The 22,461-nt window shown below is 34.5% G+C and overlaps 1 protein-coding gene across 9 annotated transcripts in view; it reads right to left on the bottom strand.

Annotated features, from left to right (window-relative positions):
• LOC106459061 (zinc finger protein 501-like) overlaps positions 1-17,100 on the bottom strand; it is a 63,245-nt gene extending 46,145 nt beyond the window's left edge. The window contains exons 1-2 of one of the 9 annotated variants that reach the window (XM_022385445.1): positions 16,855-17,100; positions 13,012-13,101 (exon numbers count right to left, since the gene is read on the bottom strand). Coding sequence is in view for 4 of the 9 variants with exons in the window: in XM_022385439.1 (XP_022241147.1) it covers positions 6,796-7,164 (369 nt within the window). In the remaining 5 variants the exon portion in view is untranslated. Of the gene's footprint in view, positions 1-6,795; positions 8,547-8,654; positions 8,756-13,011; positions 13,102-16,786; positions 16,822-16,854 lie in introns of those variants that run through there. The other 8 variants (XM_022385447.1, XM_022385446.1, XM_022385440.1 and 5 more) reach the window with 8 other exon arrangements.
• Between the last annotated feature and the right edge of the window lie 5,361 nt (positions 17,101-22,461).

Genomic DNA, 22,461 nt, shown 5'->3' with positions numbered 1-22,461 from the left:
TTTTTTATTAGTGAAATGTGCCCTAAATGAGCCAAATGGTCTTCTATTATCATGTGAGGTAAATAAGTCCTGTTGGCATATTCTGTTTGTCATCAAGCATGTTGAAATAATGTGCCCTCTCTCCCAACCTAGCAAAATGTGGTATTCAATGTTAAGTAAATAAAGTTTCTGAAAACCAAAGTCATGTCATAGTGGATTAGCTTAAAAAAGTTTCCCTCTATTACCTACCCTGAGTTATTTGTGGATAAAACAGAATTCTAGTGCTAATTAAATATACATAGGACAGTTAATAGATCCATATGCTACAGTAAAAATGAAAATCCTTAATTAAATTTGATGTTTTACATCAAGACACTTAGCCTTAATTATACCATTGTTTGACTTTATTTTCTTTATTTCAATAACCTCAACATCTTAAATTTTAATAGTTTCATGTTCTTTTAAATCTGACATTTGCAGTTACAGTAATTTAATTCCACTATTAATCTATTTAGAAAAAGGTTTTCACTTAGAACAAAACATTTTCACACATTTTAAAAACATACTTTTTCAGCTAGTTCAAATAAACAACAACAAAATACATGCTTCCAATGACACTATTTCCATCTGCAGAACAAGTTACAATTTTCCAACATGAAAATATATTTTCGATAAATACTTACCTCCCATCACATAAATAGCTATTCTCTTTCAGCACTGCCCTCCATATGAAATTTTTTTCACATGCCACAAGCCTTCAGCTCCTACATACCCCACGATCAATGTTGTTTAACTGTCTCGCATGCAAATCATCATGCGACAACCCTCCACCAATAGGAGCACAACACACCCTCATGGCACATATGACTCCTTCTATTCAATTTTACCAAACTATCAGCTTGAGTTTTGGCAGAAGTACCAAGGGTGGAAAGTTTGAGAGGGGATAAGTACCTATGGGAAATATATTTTCAGTATAGAAATAGAAACATCCAATAAGGTATATTACATCCGCTCACATAAATAGCTAAAATCCCACATTGAAAATGTGGAGTGGCTGGAGTGAGGGAAAGAATGAAGCATCCCCCAAATCCTCCGTAGGAGACCACACCACTTTTGTAACAAGCAGTGTGGAAAGAAGTGATGCAGACATGGGCAGAAAAAGGGAGGAGCACATCCAAAACGGTGAGAAAAATGGTTGGATAGGGATCCAAAGTACTAGATAACTGAATCTTAATCCCACAGATGACAGTAATGTGGGTGAGAGTAAAAAGGATGTGCCTCAAGGTGTAGAGTGGCTGATGCATGATAGACTGAACATGACAAGTCAACTGCATCCAAAACCCAGCCATCAGGAATTAACATCTATATGGCAGTAGGATGAGGATCATATCATTGGTAAGTCAACTACAACCTAAAACCCAGCCACTGGTGGGGGTAGGAAATACCATATCCATTAATCTGTGAACAAGACACATGATAGCAAAGCGATAAAATATTTGACCAATCCAGGAACCCACCATCCAAATGATCAGAATAATAAAGATGTCCCTGTATTGTAAAATATTCCACTCAAAACCAATGAGATAGGAACCACCCCAGCACAGTAACATCCTCCGTATATGAAAATCTTGGAGGGATAGTGCAAGAGGAAGAACTGTTGTAACCTACACGACCACCCACCGTGACCCACAACATGGTAGAGGTGAACACGAGTCCAATTGAGTGAGGAACAGAGACATCAGTAAAACTTGTGTGAGGACTTATGTTGATTGGTCCAGCTCTGAATCCAAAACCCAGCCACTGGGAACCAACATCCATGTGGAGGTAGGATGAAGGATCCCAATCAAAGGGGTGAACAGCAATTTTGACAGCTCACTACAAAGCTACAACATACCCGTTCAGAGATGGAGCATCAGATAAGAGGTAATATTGTCATATACACCAGTAGAACACCACCATCTTACTATCAATTGAATGGATTCATTATTGTTTGTATCATATATTACTATTACATTCAACAGTTTGGAACTGGAAAGTGATAAGGACTCTTGTATTCCACTAGAAGAAAAAAGAGAGGAGAGTCCAAATGATTGTCAACACTGGAGACAGAACAACAGGAGACCATGAAAACCCTATTTTGAAAAGCAGACCACTCCTGATTTATTCAATCTAAGGAATAGCAGGGATGGGCATTTATCCTCTTCTGCTTTACCCATGAAGTCCATGGGTTAGTATGGTCCAGAATGGGCATGTGAATGAAGCAAATACATCTCAAGGAAAACCTACAAGAGATCTTGTGGAACACCCCATCTGAACGAAATTTTTATTGTTAAGTTATCATGGCTTTACACTGCTTTACCCATGAAGTCCATGGGTTAGTATGGTCCAGAATGGGCATGTGAATGAAGCAAATACATCTCAAGGAAAACCTACAAGAGATCTTGTGGAACACCCCATCTGAACGAAATTTTTATTGTTAAGTTATCATGGCTTTACACTGCGAAGTTGACTATTTTAAGTATACCTGGACAGGCACTAGTCACCACACAGTGGGATCTGTAAAGAAAAAAAGGGACATGCCCCTGATAAATAAGAGGTATATATACAAAAAGGTAACTTACCCAGTCACAGTCTCACCGAGGAGATAAGGATGGTGATAATTGGAAGACAGTACCCCAACAAGGATGAAACAGCTACCCAAAGCAGATAATGGGAGATAAACGTATGAGGTGTAGTCCCAGTGCACAATGGAAGAGGTACCTCCAATGTTCAGTGGGGGTGAGATGCAGGTAAAATGGAAGGTAATTGATTGCAGTGAATACACCAGGAATTGAATACACGAAAAATGAGACAAGGAACAAATAACCAATCAAATCAAAACCAAATTGAAGGGTAAGGGAGAAAGAATAAAGTCACAAACAGAGGAGTGGTACCAGGGAATGAAACAGTATGAAAAGGAACCAATGGAAAGAAGCCTTGAAGGCAATGAAGCAACCTAGAGCATGTACGGGACATAGAAGGCCATCCAGATTGGACCAGGAATAAAGATGAGAGATGGAAGGAAATGAAAAGGAAGAATATGCCATAAGAGCCATCAAAATGGAGGATAGAAAAAAATACTATTCAGAACAAAAAGAAACAGATCAAGATGAGGCAGTTGAGAAAACCAGATCTGTGTTGGTCAAGAAGGAGCAATCAGAAAGAACTATTACAGAATGGCAAGGACAAATGAAATCACTTAGGGAAGATGATGAATAGCATAAGAAATAAAAGTATAAACAGGTCCCAATCCTCTCTGAACACATCAACAGCCCAAGCAAACGGATGAGGAACTGGAGACGAAGACATACAGTTCTGAAACAAACTTGAAGGCGAGGCATGAAACTGGTGATGCGAGGGATGGAAAATAGGAACATAGGCATACGAATACAAAACATCAACCTTGGGCATCCTCAGTCCTGAAGTAATGACCCACCAGAGTGTGATAAAAGACAACACAGTAAAAAAGGGAAAGAACCAAGAAGTGATTGAGATGAGACAGATCAATCACAGAATTCCAATCTGCATCAAGAAAACATGACTAATGAAGGAACTCTTAGATGTAGGACAGGTAAATGATGGGAAGGTGCCAGACATGGAAAATGAAGAAAGAATGCAATGGCTGAGAATGAGACAAATGAGCAACCAAAAAAGAAAAATATGAATGTAGCAACATAAATACCCCATGTGATGCTAAAGTCACAAAAGTATCACCCCCACCCTAACAAAAAAAAGGAGACCAGTGAAGGAAAAGAGCCATTCATAAGTCCTGATCAGAAGTGGAAGGGAAACGAACTTGGTACTAGACAGTGTCCCACCCCAGTAGATCCCAAAAGCGAAAATGCCATGTGTGTAGAGAAAGAGCTGAAAATGGCAATTGCCCAACTTGGAGGTAAGGAGGAGGAAGTTATTCCACAAAAATCCCCAAGAAATAGGTGGAACACCTCAGAAAGGAGGTGTGTGACAGTTAATACCAGTATGAGAGGTGATAGGGGAAGACAAAGGCTGGAAAATTTGTCTAGGGAGAAAGGGATAGGATTAACAGATTCTGCCCTCATACAGGCAACAGAGATTTGAAGTGCAGAGAAGCAAGAAAACATAAAACAATCTGCCTAATGGTAAGCTAAGGCAAAATGAACCAAAGTCCATGGAGGGTGAGGCAGTCAAAAGAGAGATATAAAGGTACAGCATGAGCTAAAATGTTTGGAACAGGAGGAGAAAAACATGTATAAAAAGGGCTGAGGTAGGCCTAGCAGACCACGCAGTAAAGGTCTAGGAAGGCCAGCAATATTTGGAGAAGGTTGGGCAGACCCCAGACCCAGGAGTCCTCACAAACAATATAAATTGTAAGAAGTATAAAATATAATTAATTATGAAAATGAAAAAAATCATTATATATTAAAATTAAGTATGTGTATATTGACAATAGAAATTTTAGTAGATAGTATTTGTTGAAGAAACAATATATTTAACCTAATTTACGATTTACCAGTAAGATGAATGACAGGTAAACCTAAAAAGACAACAAAGACACATGTTAAGCCTAATTCAATGTTGTAGGACAAAGGAAATCACTAAATGTTAATCAAAAAACCCTAACCTTACAAGAAGTAGGTACAAATGTAACTAAACATATATTATTGAAGCCAAAGAACTACAAATAATAATAATATGAATAACAAAATTATTCCAAAAGCAATAACAGTATAACAGTTTATATGTTCAAAGTCGGCAGACCATATTCCAAATGTGTGGACACCAAATTCGAAGCCTGACAAAAGTCAACTCATATAACAATCAATCTCCCAAAGTATTAAAGCTGACAATTCCTCAGTCAAGTACTGCCACCTGAAGCTTCAGTAATTGTGCTTGAAGTAAATGATAACATTTTCAGAGTGGAAACATAAGCTTCAGTGAAATCCAAAAAAAAATTTGAAGAATTATAAAGGTAAGTTATCACTTGAAACTGTAAAAGTGAAGAAGGAAAAAAATATCTCCACTTCGTATGAAATGTCAAAAAATGACAGGAAGAGAACACAAACAAGAAATGTCTTGAAGATAGCACTGCCAAACGAGAAGTGATAGTTCAGTAGAATTGAACAGAGGGAGTCACATGTGTCAGAAGGGTGTGCTGCATTCTTACTAGTTAATTGTGGGGTATGTGAGAGCTCAAGTCTTGTGGCATGAAAAATGTTTTTCACACAGAGTGCAGCACTGAACGAGATTTCGTTTAAATTTGGAGCAAAGCTACATGAGGGCTGTCTTTGCTAGCCACCTCTAATTTAGCAGCGAAATACTAGACAGAATGCAGCTAGTCATCACCACCTACCACCAACTCTTGAGCTACTCTTTTACCAATATATAGTGGGATTGATTGGCACATTATAACGCCCCCACAGCTGAAAGGTGCGAGCATATTTGTTGGGATGGGGATTTGAACTTGTGACCCTCAGATTGCGAGTCAAGCTCTCTAACCACCATGCCATGCCAGGCACACTGAACAAGAATAGCTATTTATGTGAGCGGAAATAATGGACCTTATCGGAATACGAAGTTTCCCTTTCAAAATTTCTTGGAATTTCTGGAAGTCAGCTTTCCTAGATGCTCATGGACATGACTATCAAGTTTACAACAGATTTCTACACAAGTACCAAATTCAAGTGCTTTGCACAGCTGAATTACTAAGCATATCCTCAGTAGTACTTGAGAAAAAAAGTTCTAAAAGTTATATTTGCCTCATGTCTTCGAAAATACATAACATATTCCATTTGGTCAAAAAGTTCATTTATAACTTTTTATTATACTTACTAAAGATCCTTAAAATAACTACTAAAAATATTTTTTTTTAAATTATGGTCATCAACATATGATAAGGCCTTAAAAGTAACCTATTCACCCACCAAGAACAAAAACAGTCAAAGCAACAAACCATGTGAGAAAAGGGCTGATATCATCTTCGTTGAATTGATAGAGCATTAGCTTCATAGCATTAGTGTAATATAAGGGTAATTTGTCCTAGTCAGGATAGACTCACCACCCTGATTTATTAAAATACAATGTATATCCTTATCCAAAAAAGATTGAATGAATTTAAATTACCACAATCTAACAAAAAAAGAACTGCTGAAGAATAAAAATTGGGTTCAGAATTCGAATTCTCACACTTACTAATCCTATTACTCAGGTATCATTTCTGTTACACCACCGACCATACGACATTATCCAAATCCATAACAAATTTAATTACTTCATTTAAAACTCTCTGTTTCTTCTTTGGTTCAGAGAAGTGTTCAAAATTCTAAACCTTCAAAGGTCACTATCATTTCTAAGGAGAACTTCACCTCTAATATATCATTAATGTGTGTTTGTGATCATTCTGCTTAATTATATGTGTTGGTTAAGGAATGTAATTATGTAACACCAACACTATAATGAGATAATAAATTTACGATTATATACTGTTGCACGTTCCACGTAGGTTGTGCTCTGGTTTGTGATGTACAAATGCTGATAGCCTACTCATCCATTCCTTTGTGTATGAGTTTACAAGCAAGGAGAAGCAATGTTTACTCAAAACCAAAGAAGCAAAATGTTTATTGTCGTTTAATTACCACAAAGCAACAACAAAATACATTATTCTTTTCTTAAATTCAAAATATAACTTGCATATTCCTAATTTTCACTAATGGTCACTGCAATAAAATGAAGGCTAGTATTGAACAAAGCAGTTATTTACATATAGTTAAGTGATTTGATAATAATAATAGTCTAAAATACCTTTTTATTTCTCCTAGTCTCTAGTTGTTCCTCTCTATCTTCACCTACTGGAGGGGGGCGATGCTTGAAAAGTGTTGGTACTGCCCCTTCTACAAGGTATTGTCGAGGTTTTGTACCCATAAACTTAGCTCGCAAATCCACTTTGAAACAGTCTGGGGTGAAATGTTTCTCACACACAACACTGTTTCTACCAAAAGGAAATGTCTTCATTCTGTGTCCCATTCCTAAGTTATGTAGCCATTTCTTTGTTATTTCCATTTTTTCTCGATTCTTCTTGGGATCTGATGGTGGTTTAGGGACTTGGTGAAAATGTAATCCCTTGTTATTGCGCTTGTTGTTAGTACAATGGTATGCCTTACATTCAGCCATGTTTATTGACAGGCGTTAAGACTGTGAACTAAAGGGGCCTATACAAGAATGTCATACATAAAGGCAGTTTAGATATGGCAACAACAGAAATCCTTGGAAATCACAAAATATACAGGCTTTTGCAAAATTATTAATAACTTAAGGTTATAGTTTCCCTTACAGAAACTGCTGAGTAGTAGTAGATAATGCACATTTCTCAAATCCTGGTTTTGGTAACATTTCACGCATTTCAGCTCTCTTTTCCTGGGAACTACTTACAATGGTGATTATGGTTCTACATTTTTCGTGTTTATTTCTTGCAAGCCAGGGTAACTGCCTTTAAAGTTGTAAGGAACAGTAATTAAGCCATGTACATGATGTGAACTAGTAGTGAAAGGAGATGAAGTACTATTTGTTACATAACTTAAACAAGATTTGTTTTGTCAATTCAGTACAGCCTGTATGATAAAACGTAAAGATGCTGATGATCTCATCGTTAAAACGATAAAGATAAATCGAAAAAAATTAGGGCTTTGTTTAAAATAGGAACAAATACACTATTAATACCTGAATAACAGCCTTTCTTATGTTCACTTATGTAAGAAAAACCACTTCAAAATCTGTTAAAGGTAGGTAGATTAATGAAAAGTAAAAAAATGAAGCAGAGTAAACTAAAATAACAAAACTGAGTAAAGAGTGTATCATATGCAAGATTAGAATCAAAACTGGTTTACTGTGGAGGTAGGTATAAAGAATAAAAAACATATGGTTTATGTATGGTAGTCAGGCAAGGTCAGTTCATGGAGTTGTATTTTTATCTAGAGTTCGCACTCCAGTCTCAGCCAATGAAGATGTTATGTCGTCATGGGGAATCCAAGACAACATCTAAAATGGACAATGAAGCAAGAAACATGCACAACAGTACTGTAAAATTGTCATAAACCTTTCCATGAATTTCACTGTTGAAAATTTACTCATGAAATACATATAAGTAATTCTTACCTCAAAGTCATAAGTGTCTGTTGATGCATGTTCCTGATTTGTGAGATTCTGTTCTTTAACAGTGCGTAAAAGGTTTGACATTGTTCTATCATTTCTCTTCACCTTCTGTTTGTTATGTGCATCTTTAATTTTATGCTGTGAAGCATTCAGTCTGTTTACAACAGAGCCAGGGTTGACACAGTAATCATGATCTGGGTGACCTTTGCTGGATTCATAAGCAACATGGGGTTGTTTAGCTTTTGTTGAGCCACCACCATCTACTTTACTTTGTAGCAGTTGTCTCTTCCTCAACAAATGCTCCATTTTCTGTTTGTGTGGCAGGTGCAAAGAAAACACAGTGGGCACAGCAGAATGGTGAAGAGCATGTTTAATGACATTGCAATCATCCCTGGGATGTATGCCTGAAATAACAATAAATTTCTAAATGAAATGTTACAATTAAAGTGACACATTCGTAACTGTAAAATCACTAGCAAACAAACATGATTATATGTATACGGTATACTTACCTCTGCTCACTACACACCCTGTGGTTTATAGCAGGTTTGAAATTGTCTCTACTGATATTCACCAACCATTTTGTGAGGAGATCATGACTGTCTAGAGGAAACCTGATAACAAATGCCAGTTATTAAATTATGCAATTTTGTTTGTTACTTTTCAGTTAACATTATCTTTTAAATGACAGATTCTTGTCAACAATGTTGAGCAGTTTAAGCTTTAACATTTTGTTTAATATCAATTAAACCTTTATTATTAAGGCTTTAGGATCCTATATAACAGGTCAGATGCCACTTAAAGTTTGGAGACAGCTTGAGTAGATAGTGAAAGAAACTTTATTATATATGTACAACATTTTGACAAGCTTATATCATCATCAGGAATAGCAGTTTACACAGACACAATATATATATACATAGTATGGAACAAAGAGGTCACATGACTGGAGACTGTTTAACAGCTTAGTAAAGGTATCTTGGTACTCCAGGGTGTTGGTTTAGAGTAAATGTTTTGTTCAATTAAGATAGCTTCCTGTATTATATGTTCGTTTCTTCATTTAAAATTAGTGTGTTGTATAGGTATACTGTGTTTTTTTTGAGTCGCAATGATGGTAAATGTGGGAGGTTTTTTTATTATGATCAGTGAAACCTGGTTTCCAATTTTCTTCTGGTTTCTATGACGTAGAATTCTGGACAGTTATTGCACATTAATATATGGAAAATGTTGGTATTGGGTGATTCTACATAATTTTTATATAGTAACAGCTTTAGTTTAGGGCTGGGTTTTTGAGTGAATTTAAAGTCGACAGAAATTCTATGCTCAATGGTAACTTTTCTCCAAGTGTGATTTATTTTTGAACTGATTTCAAGGATGAATGGTAAACTGCAGTGTAATGTTGTGTTGATGTTTGGTATATCAGTGTTAATTTTGGTTGTGAGTCGTATTTTGAAGTTTTTGTTCTGGTGGTCATGGGAAAAGTTTGACAATTTTGGGTGGAAGTTTGTTTGTGTGAATGAAGGAATGCTTTATAAACCTTATTTCTTCATCTACATAGTCAGCTGAACAAAGTTTTAAAGCTGTGTGTATAAAGCTTTATAGTAAATTGAATGTTTGGATTCATGGGCAGAAATGCAGGGGATGTAGAGGCCTGTGTGAGTGATGTTTTTGGTGAATTTTGGATTTGAATTGTGTGTTGGATCTAATAATGTCAAGGTTAAGAAATGATAACTGTTTTATATAAATGATACTTGAAACCATTGGTACTTGTAATAAAGTTTCTTTCACTACCTACTTCTGAAAAACTCCTAATTCAATCTCTGACTACCTTACTCTTGTGGGTCCCCTACTAGGCTACCAGTGGCAGTAATAAAGACAAGGATAAAAAAAGACAAAGAAAATTACACAAATAGGTAAAAAAAGGAGAAAAAAAAGTCCTATATTTTAGGAATGGTATAAAATGCTTGTATTAATAACAGCTTAATTATTAACTCAGTTGGTTTACATGGTTACAATAATTGGCTTAGCTGTTACTGTTTTCCAGAATACTTTTTTTTACCTGTTTGTGTAATTTTATTTGTCTTTTTTACCCTTGTTTTTATTACCTAGATTCCTAGGTTACATGGTGATGGCATAAAGTAAATTTGTCAAACATTTGTATTTTTATCTGAAATGCCTTTACTGTCAGTAAACAGGTGAAAAAATATACTCACTTGTGGAAAGAGACTGCCTTCCCCTTCTTCCATCGACTTGAACAGCCGTAACAGACACAGCTCTCTGGCATTTCAATTTTATTTTCAGATGGCTAACTGTATGCAGCATAGCAGAAATCGTTTGACACATGCCTGTTTTAGTAATGATGCTGAATTCCCCTTGCCACCACAGGGTCACATGACAAGCGTGCACTCTAGTGTTGAAGATATAACTCTATTGATCAGTTATGCTACAGATTTTTTTTGTCCACAAGAGAGTTATGTGTGTGAATGGCAGAGACAGTGAGCTAAGCAGTACAGGTAGTAAATCACTTGTATAAGTTATGATGCAAGTTTGGTTTTGTAAAGATAAAAACAAAAATACAAGAAAGGAACTCTTAACAATTTGTAAATTAAACTACTGTACTTTAATGTCTATTGTATGTTACATAATTAAAGAAAACAATTCGTAATGTACAGATAAACTGCAATTCTGTATTTTTGTTTTGATTTTACTGACAAAATGCTTGGTATATTAAACTGAAAGAATTTTACAATAAATTCTTTCTAACAGTTAGGTCTACTTTATTTACATTTTTATAATAAGCCATTATTACTGTAAATATTAAACAAAGAAAATACTCCACACATTTTCTAAATTTCTCTGCAGAGTTTTGAATATTCATACCTCCTCTAGTCATAGGATTCTGCAACAAATATTAAAGTGCATGAGCACAGAGTGTATCTCATTATATCAATCATATGTGTGTGTGTGCATTTCAGCACACTTCTACATCGCAACAGAGGATGAATGCAAATGGTGGTATCCATAATCCACCATTATGTGAAGGTAAAATTTGAACAATTAATTAAAGAATTTTGTTAAACTATTTTTAAACACCATTAATTGAGGTTTTAACATCCATTTAAAGTTTTTAATTGTTGTTGTGCCAACTCCAGAGTTCCTCTTTAAACTAGGAAATGTTCAACAAGTAATAATACATCTTAATATATCTTGCAGCATTTTATGCCATCAATTAATTTAATAATGTAAATGCCAATAAAGTTGTTTAAACTGCTGAGAAAATAACAAAAAAAAAAAAAGTGTTCATAAATCTTCCAAGAAACCCCTCAGATACATTCACCCAATTCAAAAATACCCATTTATCACAACTTTCATGAATTCTGTTTATAAAACTAATTATCTGTCCACCTCCTAGAATTTTACTAAATACCATGAACAAGGAGCCAGTATGACACTTTCACTTTATTAAAAAAAAATACCCATTTATCACAAATTGTTCTTGAATTTTGTCAAAAAAGCTAAATGTTTCCTCTACATAAACAACAGTATTAACCAGAAATTTCTAAATTACTTTTCTTAAAAGTTTAAATTGTTAACCTTTTCACATTTGTTTTAATTTTATGGTTTTATTGCTGTACTTAGTATCTACTGGAGCAGTAATCTTCATGTCAAAAGTAATAAATCACACAGTAAGGGCCCATTAGCAATTTACCTTGGGGCTAATATAAACATCACATGATCCCAGTGTTGTGTTTCATAACATGCTAGAGCTAGTGAAATTCTAGAGGTTTTATTTAACTCAAGGTTTGCTAGGCTATGCTGAGAAATTTATAATTTTTAAACTTTAGTTACTCTTGTTGTAAAGTAGCTAGCAATAAATAAAAAAGTACATTAAAAAGTAAAGTGTTGTGGCACTCAGCATATAAAGAGCCAATTTGCACTCAATAAAAATTTTTAACATTCTCCTCTAAGCCTTGAGTGTCAGAAAATAGGGTGTACAAGAAGAAACTACTGTAGCTTTCAAATATGCATTTTATAATAGAAAAAAATGTACCAGTCACAAGAATAGAATGTCCCAAAACTACTGTAATTTATCCAGTTTTTTAAATAAGATATAAACAGATTAAAATTCTGTTAATGTTTGGAGAACCAAATCTGATCAATAAAAACCAAGCAACTCTTGTCAACTAACAGCTTATGATGACAAAACTGAAATCCAAATTGTAGAAGAGAATTTACTCTTTCTATTGATTTTAACCATATCCATTAGTCATATTATGTTGATCAGCAAACAATCTTAAAAAAAAGAGAGGGGAAGAGGCTGTTCCAATGGTTTTGACAAATTTATTGATATCTCAGCAAATTAAGAAGGATGGTCATTCAAATTTTATATTTTTGCTTGCAATTATGTTTTGTTCAAGTTTCTATTTGGAGGAAAATTGCAACAGCCTATTTCAGAAGTTAGAAAATTCTGAAGTGGAGAAATCTGAGATCAGATGCATCATGTTACATAAACTGGGGTTTTTTAAAATATTTCTTTTTGAAATTAAGAAGTTAAAACTTGGATAATATAAAAAATTGAATAATAAATTATGTTTTCCTGCAGAGTTTATTGAAAATCAATAATAAAAGGTAACACTGTAAATAGTCATGACAAGCACACTTTAACCTGATTGTACAGAAAGAGTTAATTCATGGTTGTTCAGTTTACTTAATTAGTTCCATGACTCGGGAAAATAATCAGCTAATCAAAATTAGTTTTTCAATTATTCCAACGATCCAAGACTCCTGTGAGAATAATCGATTAGTTGAAAGTCTTCAATTAATGAGTCCAATAATTAATTGATTAGCGAATTCCAGTAAAGCCCAGACCTGAACCTTGTTAGTTTCTTCCTCTCACAGTGTAACGACACAATCTGTTGGCCTTCTGTCTTCTATAATTTTTCTCCAGTTCTATCTACACTGTACAAAATCATTAAAATTTACAATTATTTTGCTGTAATTATGACAAGACAAAACCACTGTTAAAAAAATACAAATCAGTTTGTTGATCCATTTTTATACAAATCAGACAACTGACCATCTGCCATGATCTGAAATGCAAATGAATGGCCATTCAACTTATGCTCATAAGTGAAAAAATAGTAAAGGATTCCTTGCATTTTCACAGTTAATAACATTTAATAGTGAAGTATGTTCAAAATGAAAAGGACAAGCAGTCTGCTTAAAATCAGAATTAATGAAGTCCTGAGGTATCCTCAGTAACTCTTCTGAAGCAGCTCTTTTCAGCACATATTTAGTGTCTGGATTCATTTTACTATTTCTGACTAGTCTTCCCTGAGCATCTAATACATAACTGATAGAACTGAAATTGAATGGGAGTTTGAGCCATTCCACTTGGTCAATCCTCTCTTCAAGGAATATTCCAACAGGTTTAGCATTGTGAGGGTGGGGATTATCATCCATTAGCATATAGCCCATCAAAAATGACGGGGCAAATACTACCACTTCCACCCCATAATATATCTTAACCTCACATTTCATAGCTAACTGAAACAAATAAATTTTATGAAATAAAGATTGAACAACAAAGAGGTAAAAAAAGTGCAGTCGAGGCAGTCAAACATTGGCAACTTCCTTTGTGAGCCAATCAAAATTAAAATCAATCATGAAATGAATTTGTGGCATATTCATAGAATAATTATTGATAAAAATCAGTTAGATTAATAACTTCTAATATATAGATAAGCCAGTGCATTTTGGTAACAATATGTTCCAACAATGGCTTTAATGTCATATCACTTAGCTACAGAAGTATAACCTAATATTGTTGCTAGTCTATGTACTGAAAGTATAAAATTAAATGTATGGACAACAAAGCTGGAAAAATACTTGTTGATTTCTTAATTTAGTCTGTTGACTAAGGAGGTTTGTTTTTTATTAAAAACATTAGTGATATAACAGAAAATAGCTTAATTCAGAAGTGATTCAAATTTAAAATTGAATCGATATTTTTACTTTCATGATAAATTTTATGCACTTGGCTCTAGGCTAGGTGATCCCACACTACGTCTTTACTTTAGGCTTATTATACCAATACTCACTACACTTATAAGGTATCACAGCACCCTCCTCACTGGCACTAAAATCATAATGGGCAGACAGTAATCAAACTATTCTATATGAACAAATGCATTTTCACTTTTATGATGACTCCTATTTCAAGAAATCAAGAGTGATGTGACACAACACACACACTGGCTTTTTATAGGTTAGATTAGGCTGAAATCAGGATCAAGTGTACCAGTATATAGCAGAATAAGTGACGGAAAGAGTTCCATATGGCACCCCCACCCAAAAATTGTAGAATTGCCTGGATAAAAAAGATTCTGAAAAGGGTTTATAAAAGACAACTACTAACTACACATACCAGGGCAAAGACATTTGACAAGCATTTGTGTGAATACATGTGGAGAACATTATATTCTGATAAAAGTAGCTTTTTGATGCCTTTATACAAGACATTTGTAAAGTTTATCCCCAAGAAGATTGTACATCTAGTTAATGAAGTAAGTGGTATAATAATGTATTAAAATCATCAGATCATGCTATTAATATGATTAATTAATACAAAAATATTACTTTGATGAATTTTTTTTAAAATTAACTGGAGGTGCCATATGCAACTCTTACCTAAGTGACGTATGACGTATTAGTGGTCACTATTCCAAAGGGTAGGTATGTCTAACAACAGTTATTCCTGCTTTGACCAAACTTCCACAATTGCTATACAAATCATGTTCCTGTATGAAAATGAATACTGCCCTACATTACACTGATCCATTAGACATGCCATTACTACCACTGATGATGAAATGTTTTACGTACTATTGTGAGCAGAATGAACCTCTTTGGGTTTACAAAACACAGGCTGGGTTTGTCAAGTGTTTCTATCCATCTGTACATTGGTGTGGTGTTCAGTTGCAGTTGTGATAATTGCTTTAGCTTCAAAGTCAAAGCAGGTGTATTATGATTGTGATGAGCTAGAACTGATAGATAGCATTTGTCTACCTGCATTGAATGATAGTTTATCTTGTCCTGGTGTCCAAGCAACTGCTTCAAAAATAGCTTCATGTCTTGATAACAGTAATTGCAGCCAACTTGCAACATACCTGCTGTGATTCACTTCCATGTGTTCGATGGTTTCCATATAAGTGAAACCTTTAAATTTCTTCTTTCAAGCCTAATGAAAATTACTTCCAATAGAAAACACCCTAAATTACTAATCAACTGAATTTCAGACCACATGACTGATCTTCAGATGTTTGATTTGCAAAATAATTTCACCGAGCTTGCATGAAACTGTATAAAACAACCTTTCATTAGTATAAAAATCATATGCAGTGTAAACGTATATACCATATTTAACTGCAAGACACTGGGAATAAAGGCTGAAGCATGAAAAAGGGAGGTACATATATAAGGCTATTATTTGCAAATAAATGTTGCCACTAGCCTGATTTCAAACTTTGATCTTCATGCAAAGTGCATAAGGAGACGATAAATTCTAAATGAGTTACAATTGGAAGTATTGGGGTCTGCACCTAACCAGAGATTAAGAAGGAATTTAGTAAATTCATAAACAAATAAGTTAGAAACACTAAAGATGAGTTTTATGATAACTTTCTTCTATTGTATATATACGTTTTGATATTTATTAAACACTTAATACAAGAATGTTTATTTCAGTAATCCTTACAAAACTGGGATACTTCACTAAATAACTTATATTTATTTCCTCTAAGTTTCACAATGTATTTCATTCAAACCTTTCAAGTATGATTATTATTACTATACATATTATTTGTTATCATCATGACTTGTGGTGTGCATGAATTTTAGCAAGCAGAAAAATTATTGACCAATAACTTTCATAAATTCAAGCAATAAGACGGTGATATTGGCATTTCTCTAAATTGTAGAGGAAAGACTGTGGTTTGTTCCCATATTACACTAGGGAAAACATTTACGTGCATCTCATGCAATAAAATAAACCTGAATAATATTAATAAAAAAATCAATATTTCATATTTTATTTACAAACTTACGATAAGGTACGATGAATCATGTAATTTCAAAAAACAAAAACAAATGGCTCTAATGATATATCTAGTACATAAAATTGTAAAGAATCAGCAAGAAAAAATTTCATAAAGATTTAACAAAATCGTAAGTAAAATACATGAAACTTGAAAGACATAGGCCAAGGTAAAGTAGAATCCTCTGACTCCGAGTATGACTAATACTAGTAACAGTAATTCATTCGCAGTATTACTACTACTAGTAATGAGCAGTATTAGTAGCAAACCAACTAATATGAGTAATAATGTTTTAAGTTTGCAGATTACAAATGTAATAAATGCGATAAAAAATATATCAGTGGAAACATTCAACTCGGTACATCATGATCAAACATTACCATGAAATGATGCACGTAACGTCGAAAATGTATACAGTAATAGTAATACAGTTTAACGATAAGATAATTAGGCCTATGAAATGCCACAAAATGTTATTCGAACTCATCAGAAATAGTAATTAAACCCTAATACAGCATATTGTTACATTTCTAATAATTGATTTATACCTTTATCGTATTTGTTTAAATGTTTTTAAACACAAGGCTATATAATAGGCTATCCGTGCTATACCCACCACGTATATCGAAACCCAGATTTTAGAGTTATAAGCCTTCAGATTTTCCGCTGAATCACTAGTGGGTCGGTTTATATCGTGATAACTTAAAAGTTAAATATAACATTATTTCCTATAATATTACTTTGTGGTATGCATCTATCTCACATTTTAAAATCAAAAACACAAACTTGAAACCAAAAACAATTCTACATTGTAATCTCTGTTAAAAATTATGCAAACATCAATAATAATTAGCATTAATCGAACGTGGGGTTTGTTTGTTTATAATTAAGCACAAAGCTACACAATGGGCTATCTGTGCTCTGCCCACCAGGGGTATGGAAACGCGGATTATAGCATTGTAAGTCCACAGACATACCGCTGTGCCACTGAGGGGCCGAACGTGAGGTGATTAAACGCATTGCAGCGGAATACTTTATTAAGTATTTATAACAAAGGACATACTGAATACTATAAATAAGTGCGATATATCACTTAATATTGGCCCTATGATAATTACTTAATTAGCAATTCAATTAATATTTGAATATGGAGTATTCGTATGTTTTAAGTTAAGCACAAAGCTACACAATGGGCTATATGTGCTCTGCCCACCACGGGTATTAAAACCCGGTTTCTAGCGTTGTAAGTCCGCAGACATGCCGCTGTGCCACTGAGGAGCAATATGGAAGTAAAAACAAATTTTATTTTGCCGTGGGTAATGAATCTGCGCTACGTAACGTAATTGTTGATTTTTAAATGTTATGGAAAACATACTTTCTAGAGGAACATATATTTAAACTACAGTGAATTAATTTATTAATTGTGAGTTAATTGTTAAACAATGTGCTTGTTTGGTAAAAAATCAGCATTTTCATTTGCCATGCGTTTCTATCTCTTATATTATTATAGTACATATATTAAATTTATTCTTTGTTCTGTATGTTATATAAGATATATTTTGAATGTTTCAATTTGTTTGTTAGCTAGAAGAAGCTGCATGTAGGTCTTAAGAAAATGTTCAGATCAAAAATGTTTGATAAGATAGGCCTATAATACCTAGAAATTTCTAAGGATGTGATGTCAAGAGTTTTCCTAGTGCATTCGAAGATTATAAACACGAGATAGTTGTGAAGTGTGTGTTATTGTCTCAACATAGTAGAGTGAAACAGTCTGTGTGCTAGCTATCGCGATTACCTTGTGCAAGTAAGTTGGTTTGATTTGATTTTACATTCGTCTTATATTGTTGTAGGGAAAATAGATCATTGGCTTCGTGCTTTAGACTGAGAGTTGGATGGTTGCAATTCGAGACTGGCTTGCGTCGTCCTGTTGCATTCTTGAGCAATTTAAGAACCTTTATCCCAATTGTTTCAGTCTACTCAGCTACATGATGGATACCAGTTGTTACTTGGGGGGGTTAACCTGTGATGGACTGCCATTCCCTCCAGGAGGATGTATACATCACCATTCTCATTCACTTGTGCCAGTTAAGCCAGAAATCAGCACCGGCTCCTGTGTGTCGTTTCATCATTGGAGGTATATTAATATGGGATAATGCATGTGGGATATCATAATTTTAATTATGGGTATACTTTTGATGAGCACAACATAACAGTGTTATGAAGAAGTTATTTAGTGAGGACAACAGAAAAAATTAACAACACAAGAAAGTATCTCATCAAAGCAACATTCTGTCGTGTTTATCAAAGCACTTGTTAGCTGCTAACAACTACTTTACGTAGTGAGTTTATCCCATGGTCGATACTTCAGCTGATGTGCTGGCTGATATCAAATAGCTAGTTCAGAGCTCATGGACCAGGGAGCTAATTTCAACAGCTAACTGTTCTGTGAGTTGTGTAAAGTGTTAGATGTAATGAATACACTTTGCCATACCATTCCTAGTCAAAAAGTTTAGCAGAATGGGTGATACAGTCTATCAAGTGGATGCTTACCACATTTGTTAAACGCAGCAAAACAAACTGGGTTGAAAACTTGTTGTACATCATGATGGCTTATAGGTCAGCTGTACAGATATTGAAATATTTTTGTGGAACATACTCATATTTCGGTGAGAAATCCAGCTTCCTATAGAAGTAATGTATGGTCTCTACCCCCAAAGCAGATTTCTTACAATGTTCACAAGAATACTAGAGTGTTATAGCCTGTATTAGTTGATGCACATGAGTTTGCATAATAACAGCTAGGAAAGGTTACCACATAACAGAAAAAGAGCTGTAACTTGACAGTTAAAGAGCATATATTCACAAAGTGAAGACTGGCCATGGCTTTGGTACATGCTAATAACACAGAATTAGCTCAGGTCTTGATAGACAAACCCTTATCTCATAGTCCAACAAATTGGTCTATTGAGATATGCGTTACATTGGTTGAAAGGCACTTGAATTTTTACGCCAAGATAAGAGTAAAAAAAACAACAAAATACACGCTACGTTTGAGAGAAAATACAGTTTGACGTGGTATTTTTTGTAATGGTAGTGCAAATTGAATCAAATATAAATATTCGTGAACGTTTGGAGTTATTTATGGAAAATTAAATTTATGAGAGTAACGTATGTGTCATGCCAAATATAATCTTGGTGAACATAATGTTTTATTTGGCTATGATAAAATATTTTCAATCATGCAGATTGAAAATTTTAGTAAGCACCCAGCTCTACTGAATGTTTACTTAATGCTGTTTCAGTACAAGGTGTGATTATGGATCATGATAATACAAAATATGAGTGTACAGCTGGAGGTGGAAAGTAGCACCCCTGCAGTGTCACTTTGTAGTTGAGTCTTACTAGTACTAAACAGTTGTGTCTTCTTGAAGTGGCGATCTAATGAATCCTGGGGAACTGAGGCATCCACAACTGCAAGTGATACTTGTTCTACAGGTGATTTACACATGAACACATGTAAACCTGTAGAAAAGTCGCTTGAACAAGGTTTTAACATTTTCTTAAAAGTAATTTTAGAAAAGAGCATTGTTGTAGGTGGATAGTTAAGTATTTACAACCTACATATCTGCCTAAACTTATGACCAATCAAAATTCGTCTGACCTTTCATTTTCATTCCTCACTTTTACTATTTGAGATCAAATTCTTAACCACTCTGGCTATCTATTTCTTTAGCTAGACAGTGGTGTTTTTATTCTCTGTGTGCATACTTTAAGCTCCAAGTCTCTGTAGCTACATCATTGAAAGAAATTACAATGAAAACCAGCATACCCAATATTTCCTTAGATAATGAATTGAAATTTAAGATCAAACACAAAAATCCTAGAGCCAGCATGACTTTTTACTCAGTAAAGATCGTGGATGAGGATGCATTACGGACTTATGCATGGACATAAGAGACCTCACTGAGTTGATTATCAGATTGGTATTGAAGTTTTCATTAGTCAGGTAATATCCAGCAGAATCCAAGTAATCATGGAAGTACCAGCGATGATGGAGATACCACTAATCCCTGCCATACCAATTAAGCTAGACCTTCTGATAGATCAACTGCAGGTATATACATGATTACCAACTTTGTCTGTTATTATTTTTTTTGCTGCCAATACCTTGCCAGTCATTACCTCTCCACTACCAACAACAGAAAAAGATCTTACTGTGAACTAATGGACATCTACAACAACAGCTGGCCAAACACAAATGAAGAGCACTGAGGCAAAATGAGAAACCTTCACCTTGATGACATTCGAGCCACTGCTACCTTAGAGGTTCCGAGAACAACTTTAACAGCAGCTAAGGGTAATGCTACTGATGTCCTCACCTACTACCCTCATCACCTGGTCCATCATATAGCAGATCCAGATCCTAAGGTGTCAGTGCCAAAAGTGGGCTCTGTACAACAGAAAAGACTAATTGCAATGTCGAACACCACCACTATTACAGTTAGGGGGAAAAGTCCATTAGCTGAGGAACCAGTTGGCCTAGATCAAATAGGCCCTGACCAAGTCACGCAAAATTATTCATTAAACTATATTGGCCAGTTAATGGCTCACTGCCACCTTACAGAATCTGCTCTTGGGGTTGAGATGATAGTCAGGCCTCATAGCTGACAAGAAAAAGATATATATTTTTGAAACTTCAAGTGTATATTTTGTATATTTCACTATGATCTCTGTGTTTAAGTTTACATTTCACATATTAAATGTGTAACCCTGCATTTGCTTTATCTCTTAGTATTTGCTAATTTCTTGTATATTAATAATTTTGTCAGAGTAAGTCATTCAATTCCTTTTGTTCTAGTAACCTATTGTTATATGTCATTCATCATAGTTATTGCCAGTGTCTTCCTATGATTTTTTTATTTTTTTGCAAAAAGGTACATGCTACGAATGAAAGTAGACATGATTTTTTTTTCCACTGGCAGGTTGAGTGATGTCGAAAATCTAAGGCCTCCCTTATTTTTCAGTTTGAATGAAAGATGGTAATATTGGTACCACAAACACTGTGAATAATATAGTATTGTTTTTTTTTTCATGTATCTATGCTATGTCTGGTACATATTTTAATAACTTCTTTAAGTTCGAGAGATTTTGAGATTTAACAGAAAACTTCACAGAAAATCCCCTTCCAGGTACTATGTCTAAAAGAGTTGAATGGCTGCCTTCCATCTGGTCTATACGTTCAAATTAGGGATAGATAGCACAGACGGTCTTGTTCAGATTCAGGTTCATATGATAAGTTGTAGAGTTTTGACTTTTATGGACTGCTCCTGTAAAAACCAGGTTTTGATACCGGTGGTTGGCACAGCACAGAGCCCATTGTGTAGCTTTGTGCTTAACTACAAACAAACAAACCAAAATACTCCTCTATCCCTACAGAATTTCTCGATGCCATCGTCTCTTTGAAAATTTACCCTCTATATACTGCCATATCCAGGAACCAAATAACAGTTGACAGGAATATTGTGTTTATATTCATGTTGAACATTGTCTAATGATTAGCAGGTTTGCCTGAGTATGAGGGGCAATGAATCATGTCCTGTAGCCACAAATTCTTTATGTGTACTTTGAGATTGTGGATGTCTTATAAAAGTGTTGGTCAAGTATCATTATTCAATTAGAGTAGGGCTGGGCATGACCTAGGGGGTAACATGCCAGACTATGTGAATCTGATGGTTCATGACTCATATTCTATTGACAGCAAAATAACATTCTCATCTTTGGGACCAAGAGTCAAATAACACTATTTGATTAGAGTAGCCAAAGAGTTGGTGAAGGATGATGTTGACTAGCTGCCTTCCCTCTAAGTTATCATTTAAAAATTAGGGATGGCTCACCCAAACAGCCACTATATAGATTTACAAAAATATAAAAAAGCAAACACATCCCATTTTCTGCCTAATTCCAGTCTTTTTTTTTTGTTCACCACTGAAAAATCATTGTCACATTGCAATATTCCCGTTCAAAACCAAGTTAAAATTGTTCATATTGTCAAATATACTCATAATATTAGTGAACATCACCTCATTATCTTTCGCTCTTTACCCTTTCTGCTTATACCCAATTAAAATCAGAAGAAGATGAAATATTTATATTCTGAAGGTATTTAGGTCAACAGTTATCATGTTTTGTGATTTATATATTTATTTGATTATACATGATATCT

The sequence above is a fragment of the Limulus polyphemus genome, unplaced genomic scaffold (assembly GCF_000517525.1).
Source record: "Limulus polyphemus unplaced genomic scaffold, Limulus_polyphemus-2.1.2 Scaffold553, whole genome shotgun sequence".
Lineage (NCBI taxonomy): Eukaryota > Metazoa > Arthropoda > Merostomata > Xiphosura > Limulidae > Limulus > Limulus polyphemus.
This window is presented reverse-complemented; position numbering and strand designations above follow the sequence as displayed.